This window comes from Malassezia pachydermatis (assembly GCF_001278385.1).
Source record: "Malassezia pachydermatis strain CBS 1879 chromosome Unknown scaffold6, whole genome shotgun sequence".
NCBI classification, from domain to species: Eukaryota; Fungi; Basidiomycota; class Malasseziomycetes; order Malasseziales; family Malasseziaceae; genus Malassezia; species Malassezia pachydermatis.
The window spans coordinates 524544-550187 of record NW_017253143.1 but is presented as its reverse complement, the minus strand read 5'-3'; the positions used below and the strand labels follow the sequence as shown (position 1 = coordinate 550187).

At 55.1% G+C, this 25644-nt stretch overlaps 14 protein-coding genes across 14 annotated transcripts; 5 read left to right on the top strand and 9 right to left on the bottom strand.

Moving 5' to 3' along the window:
* Nucleotides 1-376: 376 nt before the first annotated feature.
* Nucleotides 377-2200, bottom strand: Malapachy_0218 (mfs general substrate transporter; the record flags this gene model as incomplete). The annotated part of the gene is made up of 1 exon (XM_018134749.1): nucleotides 377-2200. The coding sequence occupies one exon, from the start codon at nucleotides 2198-2200 to the stop codon at nucleotides 377-379; it is 1824 nt and encodes a 607-aa protein (XP_017991146.1).
* Nucleotides 2201-2912: 712 nt separating this feature from the next.
* Malapachy_0197 (snf7 protein) lies at nucleotides 2913-3646 on the bottom strand (the record flags this gene model as incomplete). Its single annotated transcript, XM_018134728.1, has 3 exons — nucleotides 2913-3219; nucleotides 3259-3436; nucleotides 3469-3646. The coding sequence occupies 3 exons, from the start codon at nucleotides 3644-3646 to the stop codon at nucleotides 2913-2915; spliced, it is 663 nt and encodes a 220-aa protein (XP_017991107.1).
* A 238-nt stretch (nucleotides 3647-3884) lies between these two features.
* Malapachy_0227 (nad dehydrogenase) lies at nucleotides 3885-5402 on the top strand (the record flags this gene model as incomplete). Its single annotated transcript, XM_018134758.1, has 1 exon — nucleotides 3885-5402. One exon carries the CDS (start codon nucleotides 3885-3887, stop codon nucleotides 5400-5402), a length of 1518 nt encoding a protein of 505 aa, XP_017991076.1.
* A 12-nt stretch (nucleotides 5403-5414) lies between these two features.
* Nucleotides 5415-7928, bottom strand: Malapachy_0189 (rrna processing-related protein; the record flags this gene model as incomplete). The annotated part of the gene is made up of 1 exon (XM_018134721.1): nucleotides 5415-7928. One exon carries the CDS (start codon nucleotides 7926-7928, stop codon nucleotides 5415-5417), a length of 2514 nt encoding a protein of 837 aa, XP_017991029.1.
* A 93-nt stretch (nucleotides 7929-8021) lies between these two features.
* Nucleotides 8022-9239, bottom strand: Malapachy_0249 (hypothetical protein; the record flags this gene model as incomplete). Its single annotated transcript, XM_018134778.1, has 1 exon — nucleotides 8022-9239. One exon carries the CDS (start codon nucleotides 9237-9239, stop codon nucleotides 8022-8024), a length of 1218 nt encoding a protein of 405 aa, XP_017990993.1.
* Nucleotides 9240-10713: 1474 nt separating this feature from the next.
* Nucleotides 10714-13203, top strand: Malapachy_0228 (protein-vacuolar targeting-related protein; the record flags this gene model as incomplete). Its single annotated transcript, XM_018134759.1, has 1 exon — nucleotides 10714-13203. The coding sequence occupies one exon, from the start codon at nucleotides 10714-10716 to the stop codon at nucleotides 13201-13203; it is 2490 nt and encodes an 829-aa protein (XP_017991122.1).
* Nucleotides 13204-13239: 36 nt separating this feature from the next.
* On the bottom strand, nucleotides 13240-14760 carry Malapachy_0192 (pre-mrna-splicing factor prp46; the record flags this gene model as incomplete). Its single annotated transcript, XM_018134723.1, has 3 exons — nucleotides 13240-13265; nucleotides 13307-13448; nucleotides 13477-14760. 3 exons carry the CDS (start codon nucleotides 14758-14760, stop codon nucleotides 13240-13242), a joined length of 1452 nt encoding a protein of 483 aa, XP_017991058.1.
* Nucleotides 14761-15302: 542 nt separating this feature from the next.
* Nucleotides 15303-15662, top strand: Malapachy_0223 (hypothetical protein; the record flags this gene model as incomplete). Its single annotated transcript, XM_018134754.1, has 1 exon — nucleotides 15303-15662. One exon carries the CDS (start codon nucleotides 15303-15305, stop codon nucleotides 15660-15662), a length of 360 nt encoding a protein of 119 aa, XP_017991078.1.
* A 1068-nt stretch (nucleotides 15663-16730) lies between these two features.
* On the bottom strand, nucleotides 16731-17215 carry Malapachy_0255 (hypothetical protein; the record flags this gene model as incomplete). The annotated part of the gene is made up of 2 exons (XM_018134784.1): nucleotides 16731-17086; nucleotides 17122-17215. The coding sequence occupies 2 exons, from the start codon at nucleotides 17213-17215 to the stop codon at nucleotides 16731-16733; spliced, it is 450 nt and encodes a 149-aa protein (XP_017990965.1).
* A 429-nt stretch (nucleotides 17216-17644) lies between these two features.
* Nucleotides 17645-18595, bottom strand: Malapachy_0254 (hypothetical protein; the record flags this gene model as incomplete). The annotated part of the gene is made up of 2 exons (XM_018134783.1): nucleotides 17645-17743; nucleotides 18122-18595. 2 exons carry the CDS (start codon nucleotides 18593-18595, stop codon nucleotides 17645-17647), a joined length of 573 nt encoding a protein of 190 aa, XP_017990964.1.
* Nucleotides 18596-19186: 591 nt separating this feature from the next.
* On the top strand, nucleotides 19187-20962 carry Malapachy_0267 (aspartate--trna mitochondrial; the record flags this gene model as incomplete). Its single annotated transcript, XM_018134796.1, has 1 exon — nucleotides 19187-20962. One exon carries the CDS (start codon nucleotides 19187-19189, stop codon nucleotides 20960-20962), a length of 1776 nt encoding a protein of 591 aa, XP_017990943.1.
* Nucleotides 20963-21083: 121 nt separating this feature from the next.
* On the bottom strand, nucleotides 21084-23056 carry Malapachy_0199 (camp-dependent protein kinase regulatory subunit; the record flags this gene model as incomplete). Its single annotated transcript, XM_018134730.1, has 4 exons — nucleotides 21084-22303; nucleotides 22452-22659; nucleotides 22698-22805; nucleotides 22877-23056. 4 exons carry the CDS (start codon nucleotides 23054-23056, stop codon nucleotides 21084-21086), a joined length of 1716 nt encoding a protein of 571 aa, XP_017991059.1.
* Nucleotides 23057-23246: 190 nt separating this feature from the next.
* Nucleotides 23247-24573, top strand: Malapachy_0237 (ribosomal protein s25; the record flags this gene model as incomplete). The annotated part of the gene is made up of 5 exons (XM_018134767.1): nucleotides 23247-23679; nucleotides 23713-23736; nucleotides 23776-23867; nucleotides 24226-24511; nucleotides 24554-24573. 5 exons carry the CDS (start codon nucleotides 23247-23249, stop codon nucleotides 24571-24573), a joined length of 855 nt encoding a protein of 284 aa, XP_017991038.1.
* Nucleotides 24574-24997: 424 nt separating this feature from the next.
* Nucleotides 24998-25583, bottom strand: Malapachy_0202 (myosin regulatory light chain cdc4; the record flags this gene model as incomplete). The annotated part of the gene is made up of 5 exons (XM_018134733.1): nucleotides 24998-25049; nucleotides 25090-25237; nucleotides 25277-25342; nucleotides 25374-25527; nucleotides 25581-25583. The coding sequence occupies 5 exons, from the start codon at nucleotides 25581-25583 to the stop codon at nucleotides 24998-25000; spliced, it is 423 nt and encodes a 140-aa protein (XP_017991177.1).
* Nucleotides 25584-25644: the final 61 nt, after the last annotated feature.

Genomic DNA, 25644 nt, shown 5'->3' with positions numbered 1-25644 from the left:
TTGGCCGCCGTATAAGGTTAATCGATTTTCTTCCGGTCAGACCTCCCGCAGCACCCTGCCTCCACGGAAGCCCCGGCCAGCTCAAGGCCGATAATTTCGACAAAGGACCAGGGATTCGATAAAAATAATTGTGATTTCCCAAAGGCGCGAACACCCCGATGCGATAGGCTGAACTAGCTTGCCAACACCACGGAGTTGAAGAAAAATCACACAGCCGTGGACCATGCCAAGATCTATGATGAATTCAGGGCATAGCCGGTGCGTACATATGTACCGGAAGTCACAGGTCTACGAAATTGTAAATAAAACGTTCTTGAGCGATTCAATGAATGTTGGCACTGGTTCTTGATCAGAACGCATACAAAAATGTATGAATTTAGCATGCGTTCTTGGACCAAGAACGGATCGTTGGACCAAACTTAACGAGTACGAAGGGGATAGGCACGAGTACAAGAGAGATAAAAGCAATGACAGTGGACGCCCAGCGAGGGTTCAAATTGTGGTACATCTGAGCACCGAACATGGGGAAACCGCAACCAAAAGCGGACCGGACAATGGTATTGATAGAGTTAGCACTGGCCGAGTTCTCCGCATAGGTCTCCGTAAGATAAGTCAAAAGACTGAGGAAAATGAAGAACAGACCAACATCGGCTACACCACCGGCCACAAGAGGACTCCAGAACGAAACGCTTGGGAAGGATGTCCACGCAAACCAGAAAAGACCGATGGTAATTAAGGGCCCGCCAATCAAAGCCGTGTTCAGACGACGCTCGGGGGACAATGCTTTATTTCCGTTCGCAACGAATTTCTTGATATAGTCACGGTTGTCCACAGACACACAGTAAATTGCAGCAATGACGTTACCCACGACCAAACCAAGGAACATAAGACCCTGCGCACCCTGTCGCATGTTGTGCAGCTCACCGAATACAATCGGGTAGGCATCAAACAGCAGGTAAATCACGCCATAGACAAACGACGTGTAAATAGTAAGCGCCATAAGCATAGGCTCTTCTAAGAGAATCTTGAACGGCTTACCAAGCACCTGGATGGGAATCTTAGACCACTGGATATGACGGAACTCGATCGGCGCAATGTAACGGTCATCACCTGTCTCACGACGAAGACGCTGTGCCTTGTATTTCAGACGGATGGAGTCCAAGGTCTCGCCCATAGTGAAGACCACCAACAATAAGAGCACAAACGAGAAAATAGCGCACACTCGGAACACCCAACGCCAGTCCGCACCGGCATTAGTAATATAGCCACTGACAATAGGACCCAGACAAGGACCAGCACAAGGCGCCAACGAGAACACAACAATACCCGTCTGGAGATACTTCAGAGACCAAAGACTGGCAATAAGAGATGGAGCTACAGCCATGGATACGGATCCACAGGCGCCAGCAAAGAAACGGCAAACGATCATCGATGCAATATTGGTAGAAAGCATGCAGCCGACGTTAAAGCAAGTGAAGCCCAGGAACGCAGTTATAAACACGATACGCCGACCGAACAGCTCCGAGACAGGGCCCCAAATCAGAGGACCAACACAGAAGGCACCAACAAACAAATAGATAGAAGCCTTGACGACCTCTTTTGTAGTTTGGAATTCTTCCACCATTTGAGGGATAATACCAGATGGGGCCGATGAGGTAAATGAAGTACAAAGCGTGCACAAAGCACCAATTAGCATAATATAGATGCGGTAGAGAATATGGACATTGAGCATCTTTTCCTTGTCATCCTTATCGTCCCATTTCACCAAAAGGCGTTCCGTGTATTCTTCGTAGTCCTCTTCATGCTTAAATTTGAAAGGTTGCATAGGCTCGGTATCCTCGATCTCTTCGTGGGTGAGGGGCTCCTCCGGCTTTTCTTCGTCGTGAGAAGCGTGCTTAAGAATCTCCAAACCATGGAACTCAGGGATAAGCATACCCAAACGGAGACCATCCCATGCCCAATGACTATCATGGAAGTGATGGCGATGGAGGCGGAGATTGCACGTCTTGCGTTGGCGTGCAGAAAGCACAGGGTCCCAAGTAGGAACCGAGTAACGCCTAAACTTCTCAGCCATTGACTCCTTCCACAGAGCGCGTGGTCGGGGAGCCGCACCAGACTCAGCCTTCATACCTTCCAGCCATTGACGATGAAGCTGTTGCTCAGGGGCGTGGACCGGCTCGGCAGTAGGCGCAGTATCCATAGATGAGACACACTGTGGACGCGTATTAACGCCTGAAACAAGTGACACAGGGTTCTCCTGGATAGGCGGGGGACGATCTCTACTTCTTGAGGAGCCGCAATGACAGAGATCAGTAATTTACCCTGACGCCTTGTTATCTGTGTTTATTGGGTTTGAAAATCCCAATCGGTGCCTGAAAAAGCGCTTAAGCCCGAAATGCATGTTGCGTGTTTTGCTTGTCAAACGGGCCAAAAATTTCGTACAAGTTCGACACCCGTGACTTGCGTACGAGCGAATGTGGAGCGACGTGGAACGAGGACCTCGTTCCTCAATGGGAGGCTGTCCCAGGAAGATACGAGTGCAGGCAATAATTGCTCAAGCCCTTTTCTTTGGATGTAGTTAGATTTTGTTCTTCAGACGCACAGCGCGTGTATGTAGTACAAAGTCGCAACCGTGATTGCATACCTCTAGTATGACCACCCCCGATGGTGTACTATATGTAGATGACGTCATAGACAATGTCCTTTCACACCCACCGTACAGCAAAGGCGTACACTTCTGACAACGCGGAGCGTGGCAAAGTCCGAAACCAGGTAAGTTTGTGCGCATTGGTCCTATACAACAAAGTTCGGCACAGCATGTCAGACGGGGTGAGAGAGAAAGACCTCTGGCCTAGCTTGGTGTCGCGCCATCTTTACGTAAACATACACATATGGAACTAGCAGATCTATGTCTACATGGCCAGTTCTGCCTGTAGGGCGCGTAATTCTGCATCTTCATCGTCTGCTGTGGTTTGGGATGTGGCAGTCGTAGTAGGGACCGCTGTCGGTGTCGAAATATGATGGGCCGGGGCTGCTTCAGCGCCCACGAGACGGTTATGAAGTTCGTCCTGCTCGAGCTCTTGAAGCTCTTCACGAAGTTCGTCTTCATCGAGCTCATTGCCCATACCCAGGGGATTTGATATAGCTTCTGATATCTCGTTCGTAAGAGCCATCTGTTCACGGATCGAGTCCATGGTATTATCCACTTTATCAATATCCCTGCGACACGTTAGCTGAAATACAGACGTGGTAACATACATATTCGCATGAATGCTTTTCAAAGCCGCTGATCCTCTCTGCATAGCACGCATCGTTTCCAGGTTCATATTCGCGTTTTCAATCGCGTTGACTTGTGTTTCAAGAGTCATACGGCTTCCGGCCAGACGATCGAGTTCGGTTTCATACATCTTTTTCTGACGCAAAGCTGCCTGAGCCGCTGTACATTGTTAGACCGGATACAAAACACACCTCGCTTGTTGGTCGTGACATTCTCTTTGGCTTTACGAAGCTCATCGTCAATTTTCGCCTGAAGATGCTCTTCTTTTTTGGTGATTAAATGAAGCTGCTCGCGCAGACCAATGATGGCGTCACGCGCAGCCGTTTTGTTCTCACGCTTCCCACTCACCCAACTGAGCCATCCCGACATGCTCCCGGATGTACAGCTCGCTAGAGAAAGGAGCTTGGCAGGCTATGACAGCGAGTGGCGACGATGACAAGAGACCTGGTCGCCCGCTGCGTGGAGACGATACAGCTAAGCCCACGTGGCACAACCGCCAAGCCAGAAGCAATCGAGGTTGGAACAGCCTTGCTAGTCCCTCCACACGCGACTGTCACCGAGCGAGCGATCGTAGGATTGATTACACGACCGAGGACTCTGACACGCCATGAAAACGCTGATCCGACCTCTGTTAGCTTCACTAAACCAGTATGGCTCCTATGTGTATAAAGAGCCTGACTTCCGCGTGGATCACTTGGTCATCGGTGCTGGTGTGGTAGGACTCGCAGTGGCCAATGCGTTAGCGCGCCGATGGCCGGAGAAGTCGACTTATGTGATCGAGCGGCACCCGCAGTTTGGGCAGGAGACTAGCTCACGCAATAGTGAAGTGATCCATGCTGGATTGTACTACCCTGCCGACTCTCTCAAAACGCGATTTTGTCTACGTGGGCGCGAACTGCTTTACGACCGAGTTCAGCGAGGTGGAATTGAGGCCAAAAAGATCGGCAAGTTGGTAGTAGGCGGTGTTAACGATGCTGCGTACTTGCAAAAGCTTCATATGCACTGTGCCTCGCTAGGTGAGCATGGCCCGCCTACGCGCCTCTTGTCCGGCGACGAAGCGCGTGAACTGGAGCCTGATTTATCGCGAGACATTGTGCATGCGCTGCATTCCCCTGAGACAGGTATCGTGAGTGTGCATGATTTGATGGCGCAACTTGCCAACGAGCTTAGTGAGATGCCTGGCGCGGACGAAGTGCCCGATGCCCAAATTGTGTATGGCACATCGGTGGTGCGAATCGATCCGCACCTACCATCCACCTCGGCGTCGTCCAAACGAGGCACGGACCTCTCGCAGGAAGGGTGGGTAGCCCAGCTGCGGACGCACGATGCGTCGCATAGCGAGACAGATGCACTCCTCGCTCGTGTCGTGATCAACGCAACGGGCCTGAATGCGCCGCGTGTGCTCAATACGCTGCTGCAGGCACGCGGCGTGCCCTCGTCGGAGTGGGTGCCGATGTACTTTGCCAAAGGCAGTTATGCCAGTTACCGAGGGCCTGGCACCTCGCATGTACGTCACCTGTTATACCCTACCCCGCAGTTTGGGGCATCGCCGAGTACACGGCAGTCGCACGCTGTGCATTCGCTGGGGACACACTTGACTTTGGACTTGGACGGGCACGTGCGCTTTGGCCCGGATCTAACGTGGCTCACACCGCCCACGACGATGCAAGGGGAGGACGCTGTAGGGTACGCGCACGACTTTTGGGAGACGCAGCTCTCGCCAGAGCCTACCGATGCCTGGTTCGATAGTATGGAGCGAGCGATCCAGGCATACTTGCCAGGTGTGCGTCGCGAGCGTCTTGCGGCCGACTATGCTGGCATTCGCCCCAAACTGCAAGGCCCTGAGTCGACGACGTTCCAAGACTTTGAACTGGTGTGGCATACAAGTCGGGGCTTGGGGCAGCAGCCTGTATGGCAGCGTACCTTGCCATCGGAGGCGCCGTCGGCTGGTGTCCTGCTCAACATGCTCGGCATCGAAAGCCCAGGCGTGACCAGTGCCTTGGCGTTGGGTGAGTATGTCGTGACACAACTCGCCGAGGGAGTATGGGGCCCTACCAATCCACGCGGCAAGGCACGTGCCTACGTCGACGATGTCGGAGACGCCTCGTTGGCCCAATGGGCTTGATCCACTACGAGCCTATGGTGTCCACAGCCGCGCGTCGCCATCAGCGCCGGCACTGAGCAGCCATGGGAGGGTCGGGTGCCATTGCAGGCCGAGCACACCTAGCGCCTCTTGGACGGTATGGCCACGAAGAATTTTCAGGGGCACCAGCAGCGCGTTCTGTAGCAAGTCGGAGTACACTGTGCCATGGTATACGTGCACTGTTCCATCGTCCGAGGCACTGGCAAACAGTGGGTAGCGTGGGTGGAAGGCCACGGCGCGGACGGCGCGTGTGTGGTACCGCAGTGTCTTGTAAGGCCGCTCCGATAAGTCGAGGTCGAACCACAAGACACGACGATCGTACGAGCCTACCAGCAAATGATCGCCGCTGGGGTGCACGTCCAAGGAGCTAATCCAGCGAACACCCGGCTGCAGGGTCTTGACCAGCGTCTGCTGAGCCAGGTCGTACATGCGCACATACCGCTGTGTCGCAACAAACAAAACAGGGCGCGATGGATGGAACGCGACACACTGGACCGCAAACGATGAACTGCCGGAGCGACGTGCCTTCTTGAATGGCGCTTGCGAGCGGTGCTTGGAGACCTGGTGAATCAGCACGGCACCGCCGCCCGCGTCAGGGCACACCGTCGCAAAGTAGTCGCCACGCGTATGCCAGCGCACTTGCTTGGGGACCAACTCGCTGCCCTTGGCACTGTGCAAGTGAATGCGCACACACACACCACGCGCCCGATCCGCCTCACTCGCGCGAGTCCACCGCGCGACCTGCGCATCCTCGGCGGCCGCTGGCGGCGTAAGGAACGCCTGGCTAGGCGTGTGTACCGCACCGCACTGCGGCGGCGCAAGCAAGGTAACGCGGCCGACACTGGCCACAGCGGCAATCGCATGCTGCTTGTTCGGACTCCATTGCACGCTGTACACGGGGCTGCGATCGCCCTGCGCAACGCCTGCATTGGCATCCCACGTCGCAACGCAACGGCCCAGTGCCATGTCCCATAGACGCACATGACCATCGTCCGCGCCAGTCAGCAGCCAAGCACCAGTAGGATCCACAGACGCGGCTCGTACACGCGACGTGTGTGTGTACATCACATCCGTGTGCGTCGGGAACGGTCGCAGTTCTCGTGGCGTAGGCAATTTCGGTAGCAGTGATTCAGGATCGTCAATGTCCAGACGCTGACGACGCATACGTGGCGCCAAGTACAGGTCCAGGCACCGCTGGAATCGCTCTTGCAGTGCACCGTCGTAGCCAGGGACCAAGCGCAGCGAGGCGTACTTGGCCGGGAGGAAGGGGATCTTGCGGTCCTCCGGCTCGGCCGCCTCCCATTCGGCGCGTTCCTCGTCGTTGAATAGGTACTCTGCAGGTGGATTGTACGACTCAATGTGCGTAGGCAGCGGCAGCTTCGGCGCCGGCATGTGCATGGGGTGGTCCGCGCGAGCCTCGTCGGCGTCGGTCCAAATGCTGTAGAAGGCCGGCCGTTCCTTGCCAGGCGCATGCGCCACAATTCGTCCCTGCCGAATCGCACGTACAATCTTCATGACCTTCTTGTGCTCCCACTTGCTTGGGACGAACCGCCGCTTGGGCTCAGGTCGCGCACTGAGCGGCATCGTATGTTGGTGCTGTGTGAACCAATCCGTCGCAGGCTCGTACGGATCGTAGTCGTCCACTGGAACTTCGGCACGTTGCAAACGCTGGATAATGTCCAGCTCTTCATCGGTGAGCTTCACGTCGCGACCACTCGTCTGGTCATGCGCAGAGAACCATGCATCGCCATCCCCTTCCACGGAGGCAAGGAATTTGTCCAGCTCATCTCCCTTCGCCGGTCGGAGCACACGACGGCCATTGATGTCGTAGCCAATGTGCGGCAGATCATCGTACCATTCCATCGGGACATTACCCACCCGGTTCTCGACGTCTTCAGTGCTTGAATCGCTGTCATACTCAGGCTCGATGGCCGGGTACTCCATCTTCTCTTCCCCTGTGATCTTGGAGCGCACGAGGCGTCCGCGACTCGATCCATCTTCATGCCGATCCTCGCCATACAGCTTGGCGGCGATGTTCACGTCGATGCCCAGTCGGTTGGTACGTCGCTCGCTTTCATCCGGCTTCACACGCGCCCTTGCAATCATCCGCGCTAGCGCTTCGTCGCCTTCGCGCAAATCGTCTTCGTCCGCATCGGCATCTGCATGCGCCTCGAGCTCTTTGTCGTCCCATTGATCGATTTCGTCCGAGGCAAAGCCAGAGTCGTCATCCTCCTCCTCGTCTTCATCGCCATCTCCATGCAGCTCAGGGAATGGCTCTTCTTCGCTGTCTTCGTCCGCAGCCGACGCAGCGTCGTCGTCGTCCTCATCGTCGTCCCAGGCCAGCGCAGCGTCGTTCGCCAGCAGCGCCGGCTCCGCCTTGGACTTGGCAGGCGCCGTGGCTGCTTTCGTAGGTACAGCTCCAGGCTGTGCACGCTTCCGACCCCCCGCCGTTGCGACGGACGAGGCCGGTGCTGTGGCACGGTCCCTGCCTCGACGTGTCTCCGACATCGCAGGATAAAAAAGAAAGGCGCCCCTGCGACGACACGCTCAGAAAAAAAAAAAATAGGCCCATTTCCTTTTGCCACGTGCACAGCGCACGGCCTACAACGACGCTATCCAAGTGTACAAATCGCCCAAGTGATCCTGCCCCGCCTGCGGCGCCCACCCGGCCCTATCAACGTGGCTCAAACCCATCGCGGCGTGGCCGTCCTCCACCACGCGTGGGTGGAGTCGATGCAATGGCTGGTCCATGGCCGAGCCAGACGCGGCTACCAGGTAGTCCAACGCCAACTCTTCCGAGAGTTTGTGCCCTTCGCCTGCTCGCACATTGTGTCCAAACCGCGTAGGGTGCAATTCGGCTGCCGTTTTCTCGTCCGAGGGGAGCCAACTCGCGAGGAACGGCACGCGCGCCGCGGCCGCCTTGGCCCGCTGCAGCCAGGACGTCTGCTCGGCACTTTGGACCTCCTGGATGCTATCGATTGTTACACGGCCACGCATGGCATCGTCGGCCGTCGTACGATGCAGACCACGCGAGGTACGGCGCGAGACTAGGGCCGTTTCCAGGCCACGGCGGCACCGTGCTAGGAGTTGCGCACGTCGCTTTTCATCGTCGAGCATGGACTTGTCCTGGAACAGTGGCGAACGGTCCATTCGTGTGAACAGGATAAGCAGGGCGGGCGGCGGCTTGGCGGTGGCACCGGCCTCGAGACGACGCTGCGCTAACGTACGTAGCGTGTCATGTAGATAATCCACACTATCGATGAGTGCCCCTTGCAGATCGGTCCGCTTCATCGTTGACAGCGCCGCGGCGGCCGCAGCGCCTTCGCTACCACCGCGACTGGCCACGCTCGCATCGATGCAAAACACGAGCGCATCGGCCGTGTCCAAGTAGTCCCAGGCCTGCGTACGAAGTCGCGCATGCCCCGGCACGTCGATCAAGTCCAAGGCCTGCTGCGATGCTGCCCCATCTGCAGGGACCGTCGCCCGGTTGACATGCTGTGTGGTAGCTGTGTCAGGAGCGACGCCCATGCTCAGGCGCAGAAAGACATTCGTTTTCCCTGATTGCTCGCTGCCGAGCAGAACCACGGTGCATTTGCCGCCGCTGCGTTTCGGAGACGAGGCCTCGGTAGGGGCCTCCAAGACAGGGGTGCCACGTGAAGCGAGGCGGCGAACCACGTACTGGGCTAGCACGCCCAAGACGAGGCCGACGAGGCCCATGTATACCTTGGCCATGCGTGCCTCATCCTGCACAAACGCACACACGCGTGCACAAGCTCTGGGGCCCAACACCTGTGCAGCGTCGCACACAGTATGCTCCATCACGATGCGTCGCCAGGTCCTGCGAGCGCGACGGCGCTGTGCAGAGCCAGACCTCCACAGGGCATATATGCAAATATATCTGATCAGTCGTGGGTCCTACGCGTCGTCTCGACGTACTGCGAAGGTGGCTTTGCTCTGCGCTGTAGTGGTGGGACTGATCGACATGGTACGTGAGGCTGAACTAACATGGACAGTTTCGAAAGTATGCATTAGCGAGAGAATTCAACTAACTATGCCGCAGCACATACGACAGCGATAATACAGTGTGTACGTATCGTCCGTCTTCGTGCTCCACTGACACCACTCGCAGTCTCGCCGCAAGGCCGCTTGCATCAGGTGGAATACGCGCTGGAGGCCGTAAAGCAGGGGTCTGCCGTAGTTGGCTTGCGTTCCAAGACGCATGCTGTGCTTGTGGCGCTCAAGCGTGCGCCCTCCGAGCTTGCGGCGTACCAGCGCAAGGTTCTCAAGATTGATCATCACATTGGATTCGGATTTGCTGGTCTCACCAGCGATGCGCGTGTGCTGAGGTATGTATGCCCGTGTCTTATGTATAGCAACTATATGCGCCAGCTGGCGCTATCCTCGCGGCTTATGTATACGCGTCCTCTCCCGCTGTCGCGGCTCATGTCGTCGTTGGCCGATCGTGCCCAGTTGAACACGATGCAGTATGGAAAGCGTCCGTACGGTGTTGGCTTCCTCGTGATCGGTACCGACGACACTGGTCCGCATCTGTACGAGTTCAACCCTACGGGCAACTGCTTCGAGTACGTCGCGATGAGTCTTGGCGCGCGTAGTCAAAGTGCGAAGACGTACTTGGAGCGCCATATGGATGAGTTTGTCGACGCTGATCTCGATCAGCTTATTATTCACGGCATTCGCGCGCTGCGTGAGACGCTTCCCCAAAACAAACAGCTCGAACGTGCGGCCGTGTCTGTGGCGTATGTCGGCCCAGGCGCGGACGCCGATCCCATGTCGCCAGCTGCGCGTGATGGCCAGAAGTTTACGTTGGTCGAAGGCGATGACCTGGCTGGCTGGTTTGAGCAGTACGTATCTGCATCGACTCACATCACAGACTCGGCCCGAGTGAGCGTCAAAAGGCCACTGAGGCCGCTGCTGCGGCTGCGGCTGCGGCTACGACAGAATCCACACAGACCGATACGACGACCACACAGGCGACCGAGGGCCATGCGCCGTCTGGCCAGGACGATAGTCAGCCTATGGATGAGAACTAACGGAGGGGTATATATCGTAGAGCCTGTAGTGCCACGCTGTCTAGGAAGTCTGCCGCTGCTGCTGCCACTGCCGCCGCCGCCGCCGCCGTCGCCGTCGCGCGTGACCTCCACATAAGCCGGCCCCAGGCGTCGGTGCGTGCTGCGCCGTGACTGGCTCTGTGGCTACGAGCATGGCGAGTTTGTGTCAAGAGCATCGCCGTGTGGACCGGGCGCCCCATGTGGCTCCCACGGTCTCTGTCACGATGGACGTGAATGAGAAAGGGGCTTGGACGCCGCCGGCCGACGAGACGCCGGCGTGGGATCAGGAGCGGGGACCGTACCGTCGTGGACCTCGTCGTGGTGTGTCATGGCGCACATGCGTCGTGGGCCTGTTTGTCGCTGGCATGCTACTTTGGCAATGTATGCCAACGATGATGCCACGTCGAACTCGGCCTTGTCACGCAAAGAATGTCGACAAGGCTGCGGCGGATCGCCTGTATTATGCTCTGCGTGGCCCTCTCGCCAAGGCCGAGGCGTTGTGCCAGATTCGCGGGGGTGACACATCCTCGTCGAAATGCTACCCCTCGCTCGATGAACGCAATGCAGCGCTGGAAACGGCCTTCCTAGCCGTGCCTCAGGCCGAGAGCATTCGGGATGCCTTGCAGCGCTACACATCGCACGTGCACCGCGCCGGGGACGAAGGCGACCAAGCGTCTGTGGTGCAGCTCCTGAACGAGTGGTCCGAACTGCTAGGGGCTCCCGCGGTGGACGATGCCAGTACCTTGATCTACGAGGCTGGCAGTGCGGAGAGCCGCGCAGCGATGGAACGTCGTGACGATCTGTGGCGTGACGATGCCACGGTGACGCCCCGTGTCTGGGCAGATACCTACTCGGTTCTCCTGGACGAGCCAGGGGAGGCGCGCCTCTCCGTCACAGAGGCGGAGCGTCCTACCGCCTTGTGGAATGCGACGTTGACCGAAGATGTCTTGTCGGACGACCCCACCAGTGCGCACGGCCTCCCGCCGTTCCATGGCTACTCCGCGCCGGGCTCTGCGAGTGCGCCGCTGGTGTATGCAGGCACAGGCTCGCACGAAGACTTTGCGCGGCTTCTGGAGCTGGGCATTCCGGTGGAAGGCCGCATTGTGCTTGTGCGCTACGGCGGTGCATTCCGTGGCCTGAAAGTTCGTGCCGCGCAGGAGTACGGCGCTGTGGGTGTGCTTATCTATTCGGACCCAGCGGAAGATGGCGAGGTGACAGCTGCCAAGGGCTACGAGGCGTACCCACACGGCCCGGCCCGGCAGCCCAGCAGTATCCAGCGCGGCAGTGTGCAGGCGCTGTCGTTCTACCCTGGCGATCCCACGACGCCTGGCACGCCGTCGTACCGAAATGCCACGCGCCTCCCTCGTGAAAAGGCCGACAACCTGCCACGCATTCCCTCGCTGCCGCTTTCGTATGCCAATGCACAAAAACTCCTGGCGTACCTGCGGGGCCATGGCCATCGTGCGAGCGACGTGCGTGACCACTTTGCTGGGGCGTTGCCCGATACCGAGTACTGGACCGGCCCCAGCGAGGTCGTTGTCCACATGACGAACGACATTCATCCACGTCAGAAGGACATTTGGAACGTGTACGCTGTGATCCCCGGCTACCTGGACGACCAGCGAGTGATGCTCGGCAATCACCGCGACGCATGGGTGTTTGGCGCCGGCGATCCCTCGTCCGGCACGGCCGTCTTCCATGACGTCCTGAAGGGGCTGGGCGAGCTGTACAAGTCAGGCTGGCGCCCAATGCGTACACTCATGTTCGCGTCGTGGGATGCCGAAGAGTACGGCCTGGTCGGCTCGACGGAGTTTGGTGAAGACTTTAGCTCGTTTGTGCAGGCGAACGTGGCCATGTACCACAATCTCGACATGGCCGTGTCAGGCACACGGCTGCAGGCGAGTGCGTCGCCATCGCTCGCTGCGCTCTTACGCCGTGTAGTCAAGGCTACGCCGAGACACACGAATCACACACTCGAGCTCTCGCATGTGGGCTCCCTGGGCTCCGGGAGCGACTACACAGTGTTCCTGCAGCACCTCGGCGTCCCCTCGACGGACCTCAGCTTCAAACGTGGACCACGTGATCCCGTGTACCATTACCATTCCAACTACGACTCGTTTGCATGGATGGATCAGTATGGCGATCCTGGATTCACGTACCATGTCACGATGGCCCAGGCATTTGGCTTGCTGGCGCTGCGCAGTGTGGATGCACCGTTCCTCCCGATCGAGGCGATGGACTATGCCAAGGCCCTGCATACCTACCATGCCGACGCCCTCCAGGCGGCGACATCCAGCGGCGTCGATGTGCCCAAAGCCGCATTTCAGGCCCTGCATCGCGCTGTCAACGATGTCCACCAAGCTGCTATGAGCTTGCAGTACCGCCAAACGGCGCTGGCAGGCCATATCCGCCATATCCTGCGCCATGCGCACCACAAGCCATCGCGGCGGGTGCGCCGATTGATGTACATCGCACACCACCTCAACCGCCAACTCCAGACGTTCGAGCAACGCTTCTTGGACCGGGCAGGTTTGCGCGATCGGCCATGGTATCGCCACTTGGGCGTAGCGCCTGGCCGTTGGCTGGGCTACGGCTCAACGACCTTCCCTGGCGTCACCGAGAGCTTCACCCTGGACCGTGGACATAACAGCGAGCATGAACTGGCGCGGTTGACGCATGCCTTGCACGCTGTCGCCCAGTCGTTGCGGTGGTAGATTCGTAGGTCGGCCGTAGACCGTAGCTATGTCACACTATGTTTCTCGATACATTTTGATCGCTGCCGCGTGAGCCTCTGCCTCTTCGCACGCGTATACGTACTCTTATCCGCACAGCCTGTAATGAGCCGCGTGCCTGTTTGGTCGAAGGTCGAGCAGAACAAACCAGCTTCCGCATCCAGCGAGCCAGGCTGCACAACATCGTTCGACGCTTGGAAGGGAAGACCTGTCTCGTAATCAAAGAACTAGCTGTCAGTACACACACACACACACCTTCATAGAACCATCGTCAGCGCCACTGAATAGCACACCATCTGCATTCACCGATAGCGTATTCACAATAGCATCATGTGTCATATTCGTCATCAAGGTGCCTTCCGGGCATCGCCATTTCTTGATATTACGGCCCCCCGCCGAGCCTGACACAAACGTGAACTGATGCGGCGCAATGGCCAACGAGCGCACAGACTTTTTGTGGTGCGTCAACGTCGTCATACATCGACCTGCCGCCAAATCCCACAACTTCACCGTCGCATCCATACTGCCCGTGATCACCTGCGGATCGCTTTCTTGGCACTGGACACTGGCCACCGTGCCGCGATGCCCACTTAGCACATGTACCTGCGTCTTGGTTCGGATATCCCATACACGTGCAGACGCATCACGGCCCGCTGTCACGACGACATCCAACGTAGGGTGCAAACTTAGCGCATATATACCGGACAGATGGCCATAGTACTGCCGCACGACTTTGTTGGTCTCCAGGTCCCAGCACTTGACCAACTTGTCCTCCCCCGCAGAAAACATATAGGGGTGCCGCGCACTTACGGCCAAGCCTCGCACCGTGGAAATGTGGCCTGTCAAGGAGAGCTTCAACTCGCCGGACGCCATGTCCCAAATCTTGATGATACGATCACCAGCACCTGTGGCAAACCACTGGTTGTTCGGGTCCACAGCTACACAACGCACCCATCCAAGGTGTCCTGAAATCACGCGCATAAGCTTCCATGGTGCATGGTAGGCTGGCTTGGCATGCTGCGCGGCCAATTCTTTCTTGCGGATCAGCGCGCTGTTGAGCATAGACCGGCCTGTGTCCGGCATACTTTCGTCGCGCTTCATAAGCGCTGTCTGCAACTTCGATGCCGACGCTGGCTTGGACGTAGCCCGTGCTGTATCTGCCGCGCTGCGTAGCGTAAGGGCCTGCGATGTGGACGACGAGGATGGCGTAGGTGTCGTATGTCCATGGGCCTCCTCGAGCTGTGCCAGCGCAGACACAATTGGGTTGTTCGACGAAGACTTCGAGGATGAGGCCATTGTGGTCGCCGATGTACCTTGCTGCGCTTGGATCACTTCAGGCAAAATCATCGCTTGCTTGTATTCTTCATACACTTTCGACGCTAAATGCGCCTTGGTCATGGTAGGAAGAGATGTCGTGCTTTCTTCCACACTAGGTGGATCGGGCATAGACGATGGTGCACCATGCCTCAACGTACGACTGCGCTTGGCTTGCCGTTCAGCCAAGTCAGGCAACGCCGCCAGCGGCGCGTCTGTCTCCATTGGATGCAAAACGCACGTCTGCTAGCGAGAGCGAAGCGCGACGACCTGCGTTCGCTGACTAAAGTACATCACATGATGCTCCGTACGCCTAGGCTCTGCCTGGGGGCCGTGCGTTCACGCTGTCTCCCACATAGAAGCCTGGGCGATAGGCCTTCGATCCTTCTTTCCGTCCCCCCATCCACCTATTACAGACGCACTCCTACATGCATTGTTATCGTTGATGGGCCACTCGCTCGTGACTAGGCTCCTGCTTGATTGATCATGTATATTTACTCTATTTGTCAGTCAAGAGAATGCATATTCCCTCGCTCCCATAGCTACATTTCTATAGGCGCCACATGACGCTTGTTTGCCCTCCTCTCTCTAGTAGGAACGCTATCGTCTTGGCTCTCGCTTCCCTATCGCGCCTTTCTTGCCAGCACGCTGACTAACATCCGTGACACATGTCACATGATCCGCGTTTGCCACCTCACTGCGGGGGAACATGATCGAGCATAAATACTGGCCCGTGCCTACCCCACAAGTTGCTTTCTAACTACAACATGACGCAACAGAACATTTCCAAGGTGATTTACAAGGCCGACCCCATGTCGACCGATGAGTACATTGTACTGGTCAACCCAGAGACCTATGTGTCTTGGCGCAACGGCGATAAGACGATCCCTCTTGCCGATGTGGTGGATAGCTTCCAGATCTTCTCGTCGGGTCAGGGTTCGCAGGGTATCCTTGGCCAGCTGTCCAAGCAAGAGATGTCCACTGTCTTTGGAACCACGAACATGGATGACGCTATCGTGAAGCTGCTTGAGACTGGCCACCTCCAGGCTGGTACTTTGAAGAGCAACGAGCTCGGCCGCAGCAGCGCGAAGGGCAACGGCGGTGGACACGTCGGCGGCGGCCGCTAAGAATGATCCATGTATACCATACGGCTCGTACGCTTAAACACTATGTTGCTAGTCTCATATGTAGAGGCTATCTCGAGCAGAATACCAAGGATTCATTCATGCTTAAACCTGCATAAGTGAATGGTCTTCTGGGACCTAAATAAACAGGACGTACACGGTCATGGCCTCATTTCAAAATACATACATATATACAGATACTTTAAGCTATATTACGTAGCAGGAAAGGTCAATTCAGGGAATCCCAGTTCTTACTGTACTCGTAGAAGGGGCACTAACCGTAAACGGATTTGTCGACTCCCCTTGCATATGCTGCATATACCCAGACGTCGAAGTATCGGGTATAGGTAGGTGGTCAGGATCGTAACTACGATCCGGGTGCGTTATATTGATTTTCTCTTCGAATGGTGGTGGCGGTGTTGGTGGTGGCTCATAGCGAGGCAAAGGCTCACCATCCGCACCGTAGGGATCATTCCAACCAGGTTGGTTTGGATACATTCGTCCCATTGTAGGTGGATACGTTCCCGTTGGATATGTATACGTGCCTAAACCATCTGCATCTTCGCCTGTGCGTAGGCGCGTCAATGCAACGTTTCTAAGCCGACGATACCGGAACAAGCTGACCACACAGATGGATAGACAAATGAGGATAAAAATAATAACGATGGCTACGCCAACACCGATTCTGGCCCCATAGTGGCTATCTCCGCAATTACCACCTTCGCAATAGTCAGCCATTATGGAAGAGGGGTGGCAAATGCTGTGCCATGGCAGTGTGGAGGTTAGGCCTTCTATGACCGACTATGTGTCTGCTGTCAAATTCACATGCATGCCGTTCATCCATGTTTTGGATGCTATATGCGAAAAATTAAACGAATATACCATGTAGTGAATAGGAGTATAGTAGAGATATACATGAACAACTTGACAGTAACTTATGTATAATGGGAATTCAAATTATCACAAAGCCAGACATTTCATATTATTATCATGTGCGATTAAAAGGAAAAAGGAGCTGCTTGTCCTTTTATTCAAATGAAGTCAACAGCATCTCATCCAAGAGAAGAAAAATTAAGGAGCAGTTTTGTTAGGTGGGGAGCCAGCGGGAGGGGGGTACGATGGCGGCGGATACGGTGGTGGGGCATACTCTTGGTTGCCTGTCGTGTACGGTTCATCTTGGGTAGCTGGTCGGGCTTGTTGCCAATGAGCTGCACCGGGAGAGCCCATGTACGATTGTGTCTGATACGGTTGAGATTGATACGGTTGCGCTTGGTATGGCTGTGCTTCGTAACTCGGTTGGTTCGGTGGGTATATACCCGTATTGTATCCTGGGCGAAATGTTGGCATGAATGGGCGGCTACGACGACGCGAGACAGCCAAAGCAATAAGCACCACGACAATGATTACAAACAAGGATACACCAACGCCTGTCGTAAAAGTCAACACGTAAATAAGTACATACCGATACCAGCGCGCGCACCGTCTGAGAGGCCATTGTCATAACCGTAGCCTCCGTAGTAATACAATTCTTTAGGCGGTACTTCTGCAGAAGACATGATATAGTATGGTGGCAATGCGTTAACCACTTTCGCTCGCCCGATCTGAAAGCGCGGGGAAATTCTCTTGAGGCTTGGCACCGCAAATGCGCGGCCGGCACAATTCCCACGTGGTAAGGCTGCAGGGTGAAGTCTTCTCAGGTTTGGCGTGTCTTGATTTAATCATGACGACATCTTTTAGTCATGTGATTACGTTCGTCTCATGGTTGGTAAAGCATATTTTCAAAAGGGGGGGAAGACTATCACCAAAAATATCGTGAAAGCTATTAGCCAAATGTCACAATTAAAGGAGTCTAAAAGAAGAGAACCTACAGACAGAACGATGTACGCCACTGCTGGTGTCGCATCTCTGTACGATAGATGCTTATCGTTACATCGCCATTATAGCCTCACATTATCGTAGTGGTGCCACACACAAGCATAGCTAATTTACTGCTTGTTCTTACCAATCTTGAGAGCACGCTTGATCTTAGTCATAACACCAACCTTCTTCTTGGTAGCAGTGTCCTTAGCACCAGTAGCAGCGTTCTGGCCAGCCTTGTTCACACCAGTGGTAGCGTTGGTGCTGGTGCCCTTCACACCCTGCGCAGCGTTGGTCGCGGCGGTAGTAGGCTTGGTCGTAGCACCAGTGGCACCAGCGACACCAGTAGCGCCAGTAGCGCCAGTAGCACCAGTGGTGGTAGCGTCAGTGGCAGTAGTCGGGTTGGCGACACCAGTGCTAGATTCGGCAGCAAGGCCAGAAGTGCTGGCACCGGTGGCACCAGCGGTGGCCACGGCAGCAATATCGATCGGGCCACGCGACACGTAGTTCGAAGCAGGGCCACGAACCGACCAGGCCTGCTCGTTGGTAGGCTCGAACGAGCTGGGGGCAGAAGCACCCTGGCTAGCCGTGGTACCAGCACCGACGCCAGCACCAGTGGCTGCGCCAGTGGCAGCACCAGCAGTGCCGGCGTGAACGTTCGACGTAGTGGCCGGAGCAGTCGGCTTAGTCGACAGCGATCCAGTAGCATCCTCAGCACCGTTCACCGTCTTGATCGGGGCAGCAACATCCGAAGGTTTGTCGCTGCTGGTGAAGGCGGTGGCAGTCGAGGTAGTGGCCGGGGCCATTGGAGCAGCGCCAGCAGTCTTTGTGGCAGCAGCACCAGGGGTCTGCGACACCGGCTGCGACGAGCGCAACACACTGTACAGGTCCGAGCCCACAATCGGCGGGGCAGCGCGGGAACCCTCGTTGTAGTCCGGCACGCCGGTGTGGGTGATGGGGAGGGCCTCTGTCACCACGCGGTGGTTCTCCGACTCAAGAACGTCAGGAGTAGCGTTGGTGTACACAGTAGTGTGCTCTGTCACGGAGTCGCTCAGACCTGTAACCTGGGCATTCGACATGGCCGGGACGGCAGAAGAAGTCTTAGTGTCAACGTCGGTAGTAGCGGACATAATGATAGTATGAGAAAAGCCTAAGCGCGGGAATTTGACCTCCGTTTCGTGTCTCGATGGCATTGGAAAACGCCGCGCCTCTGCTTCGGCATATGCATGCACACGTGACGCCATGCATAGCCAGCAGTGTGGTTTTTTTTTTTTTTTTCCCTAAGCTGTCAGGCACCGTGCTGCGGCCTTGTACGCGGGGCATACTCGCACGCGCGATTGGTGATAGGCATGGTAATGCGTCCAGGGCTATGCCGGCTAAGATGGCCTGTGCGATGGTCGCTCTCACCGCGGGCTGGTACTGCCGTGCACAGGCATGTTTCTACTCGTTCTAGTGTGCAGGAGCGATCTTTTTCTACGAGACAGCCGCCCGAGCCATCGCGACCGACAGCACAATGGTCGACGCAGCCTCGAACGCATACTTGCGGCTCATTGAATGCGTCACATATTGGCAAGCCGGTGTCCATCGCTGGATGGATGTTATCTCCTCGAAAAATATCCAGGCATCTTGCATTTATTCCTTTACAGGATGCCACAGGCCCTGTTCAACTCATGGTCACAGATCCATCGTTGATCGAAGCGTTGTGTGCTGTACCTGTAGAAAGTGTGATTCATGTGGATGGTCATGTGCGCGAGCGGGCTTCCGGTGCTACGAACGCTGCTATGAAGACGGGGCAGGTGGAAGTAAACGTCGAGGCATGGTCTTTGCTGAATGCGGCCAACGCAACTCTACCCTTTTACGCCAGCCAGTGCCATGACTCTTCGACCTTGCCGAAAGACACGCTGCGCGCCAAGCACCGCTACTTGGACCTTCGCCGTGCGCCTTTGCGTGACGCCATTCGTACACGAAGCCGTATGGCACAGGCTGCTCGAAACTTCCTTCACGATAATGACTTTATCGAAATCGAGACACCTATTCTTCTTCGTTCTACGCCCGAAGGCGCGCGCGAATTCCTTGTACCTACAAGACACACACCTGGCCCGCAGTTTTATGCATTGCAGCAATCACCGCAACAGCCTAAGCAATTGCTCATGGTCTCTGGTGTGACGGATCGATATTTCCAATTTGCCAAATGTTTCCGCGACGAGGATGGGCGAAAAGACCGACAGCCTGAATTCACGCAGATCGATATCGAAATGAGTTTTGTCCGTGGGCATGGTGATAATGATGTATGGCGAATCGGTGGTGCTGATGTTCGTGATATTACACAGGGCCTTGTCCAAACGATGTGGACAGCCGCTGGCCATGCACCATTGCCTGCATCATTCCCTGTATATACCTATGAGCATGTAATGCGCACGTATGGGTCTGACAAGCCGGATCTTCGTTTTGGTCTGCCCATCGAGAACCTCTGCTCTGCAGGTGCTTCCCATGTGTTGGATGTCCTGATAGTGCCAAGGTACCCTCATTGTGCCTTGACAGGCAAGCAGATCCAAGCTCTCATGATCGACCAACATGGCGATCGCGTCCCTGTAGAGCATTTCAAGGGAAAAAAGAGCGATCCACAAGCACTTGCTGCACTGCTTTGTGCCAAATCGCATCACATGGCCGCTATGCCAGAGGCATTCGATGCTGCCTCGTTGGCTGATACCCTTGCGTCCATGATGGAGCGAGCGTATGCCTTTGCAGATGATGCGTCCACTGTGTCGTCACAGCCAGAAGACACCTACCATGTGTTTGTTTCGCGTCGACCTGCGTTGTTGGATGGGGGAAGTACCGTGATGGGTGACTTACGTTTGCGTATCGCCGATCTGCTGTCGCTACGCTCCAAAGAGCCTCGGATTCTCTGGGTCACAGAGTTCCCACTTTTCACCCACGCGGACGCCGACAAGGATCATCTCGCTCATGGCCGCTGGAGCAGTACGCACCATCCTTTCACGGCCCCCGTGGCTGCCGATATACCAAAACTCCAAAAAGCCTTCTTACTACCTCCGGCTGAGCGAGATGCCACGTTAGCCACGATTCATGGTCAGCATTATGACCTGGTCCTGAATGGTGCCGAAATTGGCGGGGGTAGCGTTCGTATTCACGATCCCACTTTACAATTATGTATTTTGCGGGATGTGCTTGCATTGAGTGAGGAGGAGCAGCAGCGGTTCTCTCACTTGTTACATGCGTTGGAATGTGGTGCTCCCCCACATGCAGGTATTGCGCTAGGCTTTGATCGGTTCATGGCGATTGCATGTGACACTACATCCATTCGCGATGTGATGGCCTTCCCCAAATCGGGATCAAGTGTGGATCCGTTGTTTTCAACTCCAGCACCGTTGCCTATGGAGGAGCAACATGATCAGCTCGCTATCTACAACCTACAGCCGACAAAGTGAGAACTTGCATCATAGTTCGTACTGGTTCCCGTGGGGAACTTGTATAGAATGTCCATCGAAATCATATACGGGAAGAAGTGAGGGAGAGGCATGAGCTCTTGCGCATGTGCCACATATGAAATTAGTGAGCTTTGGATTTGGGCGAGCCTGGGGGCTGCGATGAATCAGACGATGCACTGTGCATCGTAGAAGTCGTCGTGCCATAATGAGTCTCTGCGTGACGGTTCATAATATCTTTGAGGGGACCGAGTAAACGCGTGAAAGCATCCTCCTCCAGCACCGCCACGCGGAGCTTGGAGAGGGGCGAGTGCTTACTGGCCACTACTGTAGCAGCGCGTGGTGCGCGATGCAAGAGCGCCAGCTCGCCAAAGTAGTCACCACGCTGCAACATCGATACAGGGTGTGCTTCATCGCCCGCCTTAATCACCTCGGCAACACCATTGACAACCATGTAGAACTTAGTGCCAATATCGCCTTCACGAATAATCACATCGCCCGTGTTGTATTCTACCACATCAATGGCATCAGACACACGAGCACGCTCGTCATCCCGCAACGATTGCAGCAAAGGTACTTGACGCAAGAACGAATCAAGCATCAAGCGGCGTTTTCGGTCAGAGTGTGCTAGAATCGAACGAAATGTCACGCGATCTAGAGCCCACAATGTGCAATCAGATGTAGCCACGACTGAGGCAGCACGAGGTTGGAGGTAGAGCAACGCAAGCTCACCAAAGAGCGCTCCAGGGCCGTAACTTAGCACTTTTTGACCAAGTTGGTCACTGGGTGCTGCCAGTGCTTCATGCGCTGGCGTACCAGGCGGTTGGATGAACACATCGAGACTACCTGTCTCGATGAAATAGCAATAGTCTCCGTCATCGCCCTGCTTAATTACAATGTCCCCCTTCTTCACAGGCCATTCACGCATAGCTGAAATCACATCCTCTTTCTGTTCCGACTCGAGCTGGCGGAAAATCACATTGTCTCCCAACGATGCGTACAAACGCTCAGATTGGTCTTTCGTCTTGGGGTGACACTCTGTTTCTTTTATTTCGGAGGGTGTCGTCATCATACTTTCTGCCGACACAGACGTACGGCGGTCACGATTCAGCATAGAGGGAAACTTATCATCCACATCATCCGCTGGTACGGTTCCGCCACCAAAGGGACCGCTAAACAGGCTGTTCGTCGACATGCTAGGCAAGAGACCACAAACTGTAGGCTGGGGTGGCTCGACCTCCGGGCCGCGGGGGATAGGTGACATCCTTAGCACGTGACGTCGAGGAGCGGCCACATGTGGCACCGCCAGCATCGCACTCAGACCACCGGTATGTAGTACACGCCCTTGACGGTTCATAACACGCAGATACCTACGACTCTGTGCATACAAGCTGGTAGGGGGCTTTCATATATTCTATAGAAGAGTCAATTACGTCAGAGCAAGGCCTGTGCGGAATGTTAGTCATACGTTCCTCATATTCGAAATACATACTGCCGAACTTCTCGTCGTAGCCAGGCAGGGTCCACTTGCCCTTCTTGACCATCTCTTCCACCGTCTTGGCGATCTCGGGGCGAGCAGCAATAACATCCGCCGTTGTAAGCTGGTCGAACGGACGAGCACCCTCAATGTTGCTAAGGGTCTCCTTGAGATCCTTAAGCTCAGCCTCGAGCTTGGTAGCGCTTTCCTGCGCCTGCTTCACCTAATTTGTTAGAACAGAAATTTCCCTTTAATACATACAGCAGCTGACTCAAACGACTCAATGGCCTTGACCTGGGCCGAAACATCGTACGTCACCGGCTTGAAGTCGTTCAGGATCTTCTCGGCCTGCGAGACCACAGACTGGTTCTGATCAGGTTAATATCCTTTCCTAATATGATGCGTGCTATATGCGCGCATTCCGCTCATCAGTTACATACCTTCAACACGTTCTTGTAGTGCGCAAAGTCAACCGTAGCAGGCTGAGACTTCAGGCTGTTCAGCAGGCGGCGAGCCTCATCGCTGCGCTTGCGGAAGGCAACAAGCTGCGCCGTCGTCTCCTTGCCGAGACCCGAAGCAAGAATCTTGCTAAAGTCAATAGCAGCAGCCTTCGAAGCCATAGTACAAATTCAGATGGTGGCTGGGTACACGCCTACGAGTCGGGTCTACGCTCTCGACCCGGGCACCTCCGGCCAGCGGGCACTACGCGTTCGGCCGAATATGTGGAGGCCTGTTTCCCCACCCTGCTCGATCGTGTTAGAGTCGATGTGCAACGCGTGTAGCTCGCACTGATACCGTGCCTCTAGAACGATGGCAATATTAGAAGAAATTCAAGATGATGATAAGGAACTCTTGAGTCAAATTACCGGGCTTAAAGATAGTGAAATACGAACCATTCGCCCTTCGGAAGCCATACGCCGTTCTATACGAAGCAAGGGAGTCTCCACTTCTCGTGGTACCCAACCTGGTGACGGCGATACACCTGAGGAATGGGATTTGAATAACGAGGAGTATGATTCAGACGAGGAAATTGACGATCGAATGGATACCAATGCTCAAGATCTCTATGTCCAACTAGAAGATGACCGGCTCAGCAGCACTATGGAAGCTGGCTTTGATCTTGTTGCATGGTTCCTTCCTTTTGCTTTTATGTTTGAAATGCTTAATCTTCTGGTTCAAAAGCAATACAATCAAGATACTACATTTATGGGCGAGGTTAAAACCTTGATAGCCCGTCTTCCACGTATGTATTTCTCTCCACACTCATATGAAACAGCTTTGATCCTCTTAATTTGGTGGAGTATGTATTGTTATGCCCCCATTCCCCTTACCCTTACAGATTTACATGAAAAGCGACGAAAACTCACACAGCTTGTGATGCTTGTTGTAGGTACATTTTCTGGCTGCTACTTAGCCTATCTGGTCAACAAGGTACGCAATGACTGCATTTCTCCATAACATCCCAGGCCTCATATACCGTCACCATGGCACGAGCACCTGCTTTAGGCACGCTGTGGATGTACGCTGTAGTCCGCCTGGATCTTTCCTACGCACTGATCAGCTTGCTTGCCTTCGGTGCTTACGTGAAATACGCTGGACTCAAACTTGTGCTGTAGGATCCTCGGCCGACGTAGTCACGTGCACATTTCCCTTAAAACCTAGTTTTACGAAGGCAGCGCAGGGGCACTTGGGGTCAGGAGAGACGCCGGAGTGCTTCTGTCCTAACGACGTCTTAGACAACGTAAGTGACCTTGCTCAATGATGTGACAGATGTACTAACACTATTCAGATGCCTCCTAAGAAGTCTGCCATTGCGGCCGCTGCCACTAAGCAGGGTAAGAAGAAGAAGTGGTCGAAGGGCAAGGTCAAGGACAAGGCCCAAAACGCTGTCTACCTTGACAAGGCTCTGTACGAGCGTGTGATCAAGGAGGTGCCGACCTTCAAGATGATCACCCCCAGCATTCTGATCGACCGTCTGAAGATCAACGGCTCGGTTGCTCGTTTGGCTATTCGCCACTTTGAGCGCGAGGGCCAGATCAAGCGCCTGATCCACCACCACGGCCAGCTTGTCTACAGTACGTACTTTTCTTTATGAGTTGAGTTGTCTAACCTTGCAGCCCGCACTGGCAGTGACTAAATGCACACTCATTTAGCGTTTGTGCTCGCAATCTTCACGGCTTCACCGGTCTGTGTTGACGAAATCACAAGCTGGTCGGCATAGTGGGTTGTGCCTCATAGATATAGGTTGCCATCTTTGCGCACCTTTATCCTATACTCCCAAAATTATACTTTTGCCAGTATATGCTCCTGTGTGTGTTATTCGTTGGTGTGCCTATCTTGAATCTCGTATCAGCGTATGGATCTATTTCTGTCGGGAGGACGCAGTATTGATTCATGGTGAATTCTCCCATCGGATGCTACTATAGTCTCGCTATTCACGTCCCATCAGGTTTATAAAACAACAATTGTAGCTCTCCACGCAACACTACATGCATAGCGACAGGTCCAGTCGTTAGAGTCCATTTCTCACACGATGAGAGCGGCGGTACACCCTCATGCGCTTATTGTGACAGGATCTGGCGTACGAACGTCTCATAGTTGATATTACCATCCCTGCCGCACGTTAATCCATGGTCACAGGCTGTATACGTACTCGCTCACAGTCACGCCCTTCAACAGCTCATCCACCTCTTCGTCACTCAGCTTCTCACCGAGGCTGGTGAGGACGTAGCGCAGCTCACCCACACCAATGTGGCCAGTGCCATCCTTGTCAAACACTTGGAAGCCACGGATGAATTCCTCTGCAAGGTGTTATTTTAATACCGAGCGAATATACGTACCAGGCGTACCAGCCGGCTTGAAGCCGTTAGGACGATTCAAAATCTTAGTGAATGTAGCGAAGTCGACTAAACATGTAAGCCATTTTCATATACATACTCTCACGAGGGGCACTCGAAGCGAGCTCAGCCACCTCAGCCTGGGTTGGGTTCTGGCCGAGAGCTCGCAGCAAATCACCGAGGTTTTCGCTGGCAATCGTACCCGAGCCTTTCTTGTCAAACAGAGCAAAAGCCTCTTTGATCTCCGAGTCAGCCTGATAGTGTAAGTACCCAAGATAAAGGGAGCCGCATAGGGCCCCCAACGTACCATGTTGTTATGGGTAGGAACGAAATGCAACACCTGTTGGTTGGGACGCGTGCCCATAAACAAT